At 27.2% G+C, this 10,865-nt stretch overlaps 1 protein-coding gene across 3 annotated transcripts; it reads left to right on the top strand.

Annotated features, from left to right (window-relative positions):
* Positions 1-1,297: 1,297 nt before the first annotated feature.
* On the top strand, positions 1,298-7,719 carry LOC126899268 (uncharacterized). 3 transcript variants are annotated; one of them, XM_050673979.1, is made up of 5 exons: positions 1,298-1,436; positions 4,214-4,249; positions 4,320-4,370; positions 5,055-5,220; positions 7,556-7,719. In XM_050673979.1, exons 1-5 carry the CDS (start codon positions 1,350-1,352, stop codon positions 7,645-7,647), a joined length of 432 nt encoding a protein of 143 aa, XP_050529936.1. In that variant the 5' UTR covers positions 1,298-1,349; the 3' UTR covers positions 7,648-7,719. The 3 variants fall into 3 exon arrangements, with proteins under 3 accessions (XP_050529936.1, XP_050529939.1, XP_050529937.1); XM_050673980.1 differs by having other exon boundaries at positions 1,300-1,436; positions 4,320-4,346; XM_050673982.1 differs by lacking the exons at positions 4,214-4,249; positions 4,320-4,370 and having other exon boundaries at positions 1,299-1,436.
* Positions 7,720-10,865: the final 3,146 nt, after the last annotated feature.

The following is a 10,865-nucleotide window of genomic DNA, read 5'->3' as shown; positions in this document are numbered from 1 at the left end:
AAAAAAAAAAAAAAAAAAAATACGGCAGAGTAAAATCAATAGCTTCTCAGTTATGCATCGGAGACAATAACCTTAATAGTTTTAAATATTTTTATTTAATTAAAATATTATTTTTGAATAAATATTATCTAATTTTCTAAACAACGAGTTTTTTAATTAACTTAGCTCGACCTGTATTTTAATTTTAAGAAGCATGTTAATATTATTCCAATATTCCAATTTTTTTAACGTTACTTTAAACACTTCCATTAATGTATTTATTAATCTACTCTAAAATATTTAAAAGTATAATAAGAGCGTGGCTAGGATACATTTATGCATTAAGTGTCAATTTTTGAAGGGTTTCTTAAATAAATATATTTTTTTGATTAATAAAATTAAAAGAAAACTCCAATAAATCTCTCGCTTGTTTATTATCCACTATCTTAACCTGTAAAATTTGAGATAGATACCATTCACCTGTAGGCTCTAGGACATCCATTATACTATTACTTTTTATAATGGTATTATTCATATCACCCAAAAATGTTATAAAAAGTAAAATGACGTAACTTTAAAAATAAAATGAAAATGTTATTTTTGGAAAAAAAAATTTGCCAAATCATGGTTATATATATATATATATTGGTTTATCGATTGTTCAAATAAAGATTGGTCAAATCGAATATATTATATAAAAGTTCATAAAAATAAATAAACATGATAATTTAATAATAATTAAAACATCATTTATTTATTACAAAATTATATAAATATAACAAAAACTTTTTATGAAAGTTTTCATAGTTGCAAAAGTTACAACGGGTTTTCACCTGAACGTGCACATGTCGCTCATGGCTGGGCTATAGAATAATAAAAAAAATAAACATCTTTTTAAAATAGCAGAAAATAAGTCTTATTTTCTTAAGTCAAACTGTTTCTTGTTAATAAAAATATTATATCGATGACAAGGTATTAATTATTTTCTTTTTCGTTAACCTAAACAATCGGTTTACGAATTGTAACGAAGTTACTTGGAATATAAAAAGGTTTTGTAGTATTTTAAGTTTAATAATTTTAATATAAATTTAATTTAAAAAAATATTAGCTATGAGTAATCAATTCTAATTATTACAAGAATTAATTATTTTATAAATTTTAAAATTAATAATTTTCAACTTTCTTTAAATTTTCGTGAAAATTAATTTTTATGAAAATTTACATCACTAGTAATGTTGTTTGATCTTTTGTGTTATAACAAAGGTAACACTGTACCTAAAACTAAAAAATGCAGGTGTTAGAAATATAATAAAAGGAAATTTGAACACGTATTAATAAAAAAAATTCAATAAGTTTTTAAAAATTGTACAATGTACTTAAAAAATTTGATAATTTTTCTATTAGTTACATTTTGCTACAATATAAAATTCAGCGATGAAGCCAAAAAAATTGAAGAAGTAACTACATTTTTTTTTACAACTATTTTAATTTAGCTTAAGTTTAGTTTTTTTTGTACAAAAAATCATAAAAATCTTAACTTATTATTATTTATTGTAAATAATTTTATCTTTTAAAAACGTTATTGCAAGATAAATTTACCTTAAGCTTTTATTCTATTAAATTCGTGTGAAATCATTGTTAACCATTGTCAAACAGTCTTGATAAACTTTTTAGATTGTCTAAGTACTACCAAATACTTTCAGATTGGCCTGTGTCGTTCTCTGCACCAATTCTTAGGTAGTGCTTTGAGCGATTGCTCAGTGAGTCCTACCACTGGTTCTGGTCCAACATAGGTGTTCTCTACTCTTTTCCTGACTAGTAAGTCAGCATTTTCATTTCCAGTGACACCATTGTGTCCTGGTACTCCGCTAGTGTAACTTTGTTGAACCTCGTTAGTTATTCTAAAGTTTCCCTGCATTTGAGGACCAGCTTTGAATTCACCTGATCATTATAGAGTGCTTTCAAAGACGCTTGACTGTCACTTAAGATAGTTATCTTCCTATTTTTGTATACCAGCAGGTTCTGAGCCCCTACCAGTATCGCCATCACCTCTGCTTGGAAAACAGAGGGTGTTGTGCCCAATGACATACTAACATTTATTCGTGGCTTTAAACCCCAAATTCCAGCACCTAACTTTCTTGATGTTTTAGATCCATCTGTATATATTACAAATCCTCTTTTTTCAGTCAGGTGGTTAATATACTATCCTCTACGTGTAGTGATCTTCACTTTGTAGAGAATGTTATTCTTAAGAATTGGTTTGATATAGTCCAAGGGGTATTCCAAAAAGCCTGGGTCTATCACTTTCAGTATTTTACCACGTTCTGTTGTGTCACTCTCCAAAGTCCACATACCTAAGTTGTGGAATCTTAGTGCTGTGGCTTTGGCGTGCACTTTAACCTCTAGATGCAGAGGAGGCAATCCGATTAGGGTCTCTAGTGCGGTCGTTGGTGTAGTTCTTAATGCTCCAGTGATGACTATAGCAGCCATTCTCTGTATGTGACTAAGTTCATTCCCAGCTGTAATGAGTGCTGTTTTGGTCCACCAGACTAGGGCACCGTAAAATATCATAGGTTTAATCACTGAAGTGTACAACCAATACATAACTCTTGGTTTAAGACCCCCATGCTTTCCCAAGCCCTACTGCAAGTCCACAATGTGGTCATTGCTTTTTTGATTCTTGACTCAACATATGATTTCCATTTTAGCTTACTATCTAAGATAATACCTAAGTATTTTACTTCCGATTTTAAGCTAATTTCTTGTCCATTTAGAGTAAGATTGTTGTTTTTAAACATTTCTATTGCCTCCCTAATATTAAGATTTTTGTAATTATCTACATTTTTAATTAGTTTTATGGTTTTAATGGAGTGATTTTGTGTTAATAAATGTTCAGCCACTGGAGATTTCTCAACTTCTTGATTTTTAATATTTCTTAAGTGCTCTTTAAACCTGATCCCTATATTTCTTTTTGTTTGTCCTACGTAACATTTATTACAACTTTCACATTGTACTTTATAAATGCCTCATTTCCCCCCTTCTTTTATCTTATCTTTAGAGTTACCTAATAAATCCCTTAAATTATTACTCTTAGATGTTACTAAAGTAATACCAAAATTCTTAAATATTCTAGTTAGTCCATTTGAGATCTCCGGATAATATAAAATTGATGATCTAATTACTTTTTGAACCCTCAAGCTAATTTTTTAATAATTTAAAAATAAATAGATGATCTTAAAAAAATTAATGATCAATAACAATTTTGAATAAATATTTTAAAATATTTTAGCATTATTATATCAGACTGGTAGAAGTAAAATGGTTAAAAATTAATTATATTAAAACCAACCCACTAATTATCTTGAATCCCTGTATTAAAGTCTTAATATTTTCCAAAAAACTGATTTTATAATTACTAAAGACAGGTCAATTCCTTAGTAAGATCATTTTCTTATTTTTAAAAAAGTGAAAAGTTTCCTTTAAAAAAAAATTAAGTAGACGAAATTTTAAAAGAATAAGAGAGAGGTTTTAAGGATCAGTTTGTTTTTAAATTATAATCGTAGGATACCGAAAATTCTTCTTATTTTCCATCGTCTTTATCTCAACTACTTAGGGTGGGTTACCCTTATCCTAAACTTCCGCATGACACCATCTCTCACATAATCTCCGCACATATGGCCATCCTTATATCGCATTTAATTACAACCCTCCATCTCTTTTTTGATTTTGCTCCACCTTTTCATTCATTTCTAATATCAAGGTCTAATTTTATTTTAGTTTAAGTTTAAATATTTATGGTCTTTGCACTAGACTGACTAGTCATATAAGTCATATAGATTCAAATGAACTCTCTAGTCATCTTCCAATGCAAATACACAAACTATATAGAATCATAATTTTCCTGTGCGGTCGGCTAGACATGTATATTAGGTTACCTACACACTGCTTAAAAGCAATTCAATTTTGTTGTTCAAACTTCTATTTTTTGTTTTTAAAAATTTAGTTTCGGGTTTTATTTAAATTACAAATAATTCCAAGATTAAATTAACAGTGATACTAGAAGCATAATTAAAAGGTTGTGAAATAACTTTATTTTTTTTATTTATTGTTAATTAATATTTTACATGAAAAACAGTAATTTTATAATTACTAAAAAAAAAATACAAATTTTCATAAATATTCCATGACCCAAAATTTGTTGAGCAATATTAATTATGGATATGTAACATTCTAGACTAATAATTCTCAAGATTATGTTATTGATATTAATGTAAGTCATAAAATGTTTATATTCCATGAAAATTTTAGAAAAATGTATTAAAATTTTGTAATAATTTCAGAAATTGATTGAAAAGTTGAACAATGATGTAATGTATTTTAGTACAACAAACGTAAATTTTATTATAATAATTTTGTTTAAGACAAGCTCAAGTTTGCATTAATAAAACATTAAGCATTATGCATAATTATTATTATTTTTATTTTTATTAGAAAAATTATAGAGTGGCGCTTTCAATTAAAATCTAGGAGCGAATTATAATTCAAAGATGTGGTATTTATAATATATAATTTAATTAGATTCTACATTATAAATACAGTTGGTTTTAGGAACACTATTAAAATTGAAAAAAATTTATATATAAAAATCACTTTTTAACATTATTGAAGGTATATTTTTATAAAACCAATCCAGTTGTACAATTTCAGTGGATTAAATACGTTTAAAATTAATAATAATAAATTACACTTGTAATTTTACCACTTCATTTTATAGAGTCACAAAATAATTCTTTTAAACAACTTTACCTACAACTATCTATTTATGGTTACACGTAGAATTTTTCAAAACGGGTAGAAAGCTTGGCCATTAATAAAACATTCATTTTTGAAATTACCATTTAAAAACTATATTAAATGTTTATTATCTTTAATGTAAGGTAAATTATTTTACATTTAACATAAAAATGTTGGTTCCCATTATTAGAATTAACATTATTTTCAAAACAAGTACAGCTATTTAGGGATATTCTTGAGTAAAACTATTTTTTTTTAATTTATATTTTTTTTTTTTTTAGAATACAACACAACTTTTTGAAAAATTGAATGATCTAGTGTATAATTTAATACATGTTACACCAGATAATTGGATAGCAGTTTCAGACATCGAAAAAAATTTAACCTTTTTGAAGGAAAAAAAATATTTAAACATTTTTAAAAATGTATTATTGACTTATTATAGAGGTATTTATATAATGCTATAAAATATTTCTTTAAATGCTAGTTGATTACTTAACTAAACCTCACAAAATATCTTCAGGTATATTAGAGCTAATCATTATTTTATTTTTTTAACAGTTACTTGTTGATCTGCTTCACGCGTAAAAATTATTTTCTGCTCAAATCCCTTACACCTTAACTTCGTATCAACTTTCGATTTTCCAATGTCCAATATGTTTTTATATAACCAGATTTATTCAATTAAAATAAAAATTTTATATAAAAATGTTTTGATATAATTTGTTTTATATTATTCTTATTTCAACGAGTTATAGCAGTTTAAAATTTAATAGCAATCAGAAAAAGTGTAGTAAGTTAATTTTAAAAGATTGCATTTTTAAACTGATAAGTACTATCTATTTATAACATAGTAGGGTTTACAGTATCGTATTTTTATGAGCTGGTGCGTTTATCGACATACGATATAACTTTGCTGTCTTTTAAAAATAAGTATGCATTTTTCTGATAGCTCCTAAACTTTCAACAGCTGTAACTCGTCAATAATCTAATATTACAAACTGATTTAAAAAAAAAAAAACGTTTTTTTCAATTGAATATATCTGATGATATAAAAAAAAAGCTTGTTAATTATTTTCTTTTTATATTTACTTGTCTTTATTGTTTTAAATCTTCGGACTCTACAACCCTGATAGGACCTCGATATTCATTAATTGATCAAACCCAAAACATTCAAACTTGGTCAATACACCTACCTTATTGACTCTTTTTTGACTATTACAAAAGTAGCTCAAAAGAAATCCATTATTGTTGAACAATTAAATAATGATTAGCTCTAATATTTTTGAAGATCTTTCGTGAAGCTTAGTAAAGAAAGATCATTGACGCAAATTCAAGAGGGCTTAGAGATTTTTAAACTTCTAAAAATTTTACCACAGCTCTTCAAAAATGTTTTAACAAAATTACGTACAATTATATAAAAACACATACATTTTTTTTCATTTTAAGAGAGATTATAACAAATTTTGAGGAGACTAAAAAATATTTCTCTATTTCTCTCGCTTTAACCCTTCCTTAATTTACGTCACTGAGAATTGCCCTGTAGATTACAAGAATAGATTTCAGTATAGAGAGTAGAACAGATCTAACTGACAACTACTATAACTTTTGATTACATTTTAAAAGTTGTCTTATGTGTTCATGGTTATCTTTTCATATAAAAGTTGTTATTTTGAACTCTTCTGTGACCAGATAAAGGGTTAAAATTATAAAAATTATACCAAATAAAAGGGAAACACATTAGGTATTTATAAAACAAAATTTTTTTTGATTTATTCATTTTTCAAAAAGTTATGGCAGTTTTCAGTAAAAAAGTTAAAAAAATTTCTAAATTTACTCATTTCAAAAATCGTAATTTTATGGGGAATTTCCCCTATAATTTTTTATTAAATAGTGACAGACATAAAAAAATTTTTAAAAAAAACCTTCACATTAAAGCTAAAAATTTTTTAAATAAATGTGTGATTCTTTATGAAAGAACCATCCATATGTAATATTCTCCTCTGGAATATTAATATAATCAATACCTCTTTTATTTCTAAGACCATAGAAAAGAATACGCTAACACGATTACACATATAATTTTGACTTTTGGCAACTATAAAGTAGACGTGAGTCATTGTCTTTCATGCCATCTTCGAGGCACCACTAAAATACTAAAAAAGGAAATTTAAATACGATAACTCTTTTACGTTTACTGAAATATAGAATGATGACTGAATGTGCCTATAAAAAGTATGACACATTCATGACGCCCAATCCCCGTTTATGATTTTTGTGGTACATTATACAAGGACTGGAGACGCTGTTTTTCCAGTCAGACACTTGCTCATTTTTCTCACTTAATAATCACTTTTATCAAGTTAAACTTTTAAGATTATTTCCTACGTACTTTAGCATATTCTTTGTACTGTGTGTCTAAAGACTTAACTTTTGTCACTAAATCTAAACTATACATTTGTTAAAATAATTAACACTTTCTATAATAATAAATACGCTTTTATTAACCAAATACACTTCTCTTTCATTAACATACCTACTATAAATTTTAACAACATTCTTAATAACCATAAATCTACAATCAAGATTCTACCACCATCAGTGAATATCAGGTGAGAGTAGTTTTAATACACTAACTACTCCAATAAAGTAATAACTAGAAACAAAGTACTTGTATCTATTATGTGCTTACAGATGATACCATTATCATTCTTCTTTATTAATATCATCCTGACCAACTTTATTTTTAGTTATTACACATACTTAAAATAATTTTTTTTAGAAAACCTACAAATAAAACATTCGGAATTGGGATTATTACTACAAAGTACATATGAGGCAGATCCGACATCTATAGTAAACGAGTCCGATTAATAAATATTTTGTTCTCTAAAAATATTCATAATTAAAAAATATGAATAAACAAAAAACCTGTGTGTTGATTTATTTTAACTATCTATTTATTTTAATATGTAACGTGACAAAAAGTATCTGTTTATTTTTTTTGTCTATTTGTATATATATATATATATATTTGTGTTCTGAATTATCTTGGTTGAGTCGAATGCGTACTGCGACGGCGTTAATCAGTTAAATAATCATGATAAGGTGTTGTGATTTGTTTGTGCGCTTGCGAGATAGTCAGCTGTGTACTATTTCAGACCAGTTCATGGACGGCATTTGTGTGTACATTCACCCCGCTCCTTTCCTATCTTAAACGTCATTTGCACTGCTCACCAATTACATTGTCGCCTTCTGATTCGAATTGTTCTTAATAATTTCCGGCACTGGGTATTTAATTTTTTTTTGACCCCTACTCTAAAGGCTAGCCGTGTTATCGCCAACGGACCGCCGGGTCAAACAACGGACGTTTTGTCGGGGAATAGCCATAGTTGGAATTGGTCGTATTATTTCCCGTCCGTAGCCGTAGATTTAGTTGTATGTGCTGCAACTTCTGTATCTCTTATAATATATTTTTTTAGTGCGCCATCCCATAAGCACGTATGGCGAATTTTTTTGTAGGTGTCCCTATTTATTTTTTTTATTTAGGTCCCACTACATGGCAGGCGTGTTACAATACCACCTGTCATGTTATTTATATTTTTTTGTATATATGTTTTGATATACATATGTATATCAAAATATTTGATATGTATATAGGTATTTGATATTGGTGATGCGTGTATAATATACACTGATATACACTGTATATCATTAATACAATGTGGTGACGTAGTGCATTTAATCCGGTGGGTACCCGAATGCGTTCATCGTATTCTCTAATTGTAAAAGTGTAGGTGTAACTATTTTTTTTATTAAAATCTAGTTTTTTTTTCTGTTTCCCTTTAATTTGTAGACGAGGTTTTTTGACCGTTTGGTTTTTTGCCTCGTATTAACTTAATTTTTTTTTTTTTTTTAATAAAGTCCTCTTAATTTAACTTAACTATCACCTTATTTTTTTTTTTTGCGTGTTCCATCTTCAATGTGTAATAAACCAAAAATAAAGAGAAAAGAAGAGAAAAGTAAAAGGTTAGAAAAGAAAAGTTTAAGAAATTGGTAGTACTTAGTATATTATTATAGTTACTACTTTTATAAGTTTATTTGTAGATTTAATGTCTTCAATTTTATTTAAATTAATTCTCTTATTAATTGTTTCTCTCATTAATTATTAATGATTTATCACGCAATAGATTGTTGGAAGTTCGAAAGCATAGATTAAATTGTACTTACCTTACGTCCTATGTAATACAATAATATTTCAAGTAATCCAGTGTTGATTTCCGCATTAAACGCAATACGATTTACACTATACGTCATATAGTCTATATAATTACTTACAAAAACGATTCAAGACATTAAATATTATGATTTAGTTACACAAAGTCTAAGACTGATCTTACTTGTAAAAGTTTCTACACACTCTATATCTTATTATAATATAATTTATAATCTGTATTTATTAATTTTTTACGTGCGTTGAATAAATTTTTTTTTTGAGAGAGTATTTTTTTTATTGAGACATTGATACCAATATTTCTTAAATTTTCCTCTGGCTTGGCCAAAACAAGATTCAGAAATATCTATATCTATGTAAAAAAATTATCAAGGCGAAATTGTGGTGGCCCAATGTGTCCCGGCACTAGAAAACGCCTTGAAAGGATGCGGCACAATAATCACCAGGATAAAATTTAAATACTACAAATATATTCGTAAGTTTCTCTGCGTTTTTTGCCGGCGCGATGTTTCTTAAAACAAAGACATTAGTAACGAGACTAGCTATCCAGTACGCATAGGTCTACAAATATATTCTCACCTAAAATACCTAATTCTAGAATAATATCTAGTTGCAACCTTTACTCTGTCTGCCGGAGCGATGTTTGTTAAAACAAAGACATTAGTAACGAGACTAGCTACCCAATAAGAAAAGCTCACAATAAATTTTTATTATAAAATAAAAATGTAAAGTTAGGTTGGATTTGTTATTAAAATAAAGTAATTTTAAAATGATGTAATGTTTAAAATATTATTAATGATTGAACAAATTAAATTAAATTAAAAGATTCACCAAAACAAAATTCACTTTAAAATTTCATAGTGTCATTTAGTTTTAAAGAAAAATATTCTAAGTCCAAATTAATTTAAAAAAATGACTAAGTCCCGGAGAGTGAAATCTTGAGTAGAGTGTCGTAGATTTTGTGTATTTTAAAATCGTCAAAAGAACTGGTTTAGATGGGGAAAAATGGCTTTTTATAGTCTGAAGGCGGTAGCCCATCGATCTCTACCGTGATCCTGGAAGCTGAAGCTTTGTATTCTAATTGGTTAATTAAAATGGAGTCCCTGCGTGTAGGCGTTACTTAATAATTTCTATAAGAGGGTTATTTTGTATTTTAAATAAGAGAACCCTGTTTTGATGATCTTGTATAATCATAATATGTGACACACATGTACAAATGATAACATCATATTATATGTTAATATTATATGTAATAATATAATATTACAAATGGACTCATGTATTTTTTTTATCTTTTTTCCTTTCAAAAATCAACACCCCCTTAGTTTATAAGAATGGTTGAGTATAAGGCTCATCATTATGGTTATGTAACAACTGTCATGAAGTTTTGGTGTACATCAACTATCAACGACTCAATGGACCTCAAATACAATTTTTTTATTATTATTAGCTTCGATGCGAAGCTGAGTAGGTATTAATTTTACTATGATATTTTTTTGTGTTTGTTACCACTCTTTCTCAGCTCTCATCGAACCGATTACTTTCAATGATACGTCAAAAGATCACAAATCGTATCTAGTCGAAGATATTACCCTCAAAAACTGAAAAAAATTCCCTCGTTCCCCGTAAATGGGGGAAAACTCCAAAAAAAATACAAATTTAAAAATTACTAATTTTCGAAATTTTATGAATTTTTTTACATAAAACTGATATAACATTTTAAAAATTACCAAATAATATAATTTTTTTTTTTTTATAGATGCTTGATGTCTTTACCTATCATTTGCTATATTTTTTTTTATAAATTTAATCCTTTATCTGCCCACAGAGGGGGATTTTAAATGACAACTTTTTCACA

This window comes from Daktulosphaira vitifoliae, unplaced genomic scaffold (genome assembly GCF_025091365.1).
Source record: "Daktulosphaira vitifoliae isolate Bord-2020 unplaced genomic scaffold, ASM2509136v1 Scaffold_2, whole genome shotgun sequence".
Classification (NCBI taxonomy): domain Eukaryota; kingdom Metazoa; phylum Arthropoda; class Insecta; order Hemiptera; family Phylloxeridae; genus Daktulosphaira; species Daktulosphaira vitifoliae.
This window is presented reverse-complemented; position numbering and strand designations above follow the sequence as displayed.

Excerpts from the sequence above, each read along its gene's own strand:
- LOC126899268 (XM_050673979.1), top strand. The coding sequence starts at position 1,350 with ATGTACTTAAAAAATTTGATAATTTTTCTATTAGTTACATTTTGCTAC. Across the intron at positions 4,250-4,319 it reads ATTATGTTATTGATATTAAT|AAATTGATTGAAAAGTTGAA; the intron begins GTAAGTCATAAA and ends TAATAATTTCAG. Across the intron at positions 4,371-5,054 it reads TGTATTTTAGTACAACAAAC|AATACAACACAACTTTTTGA; the intron begins GTAAATTTTATT and ends TTTTTTTTTTAG.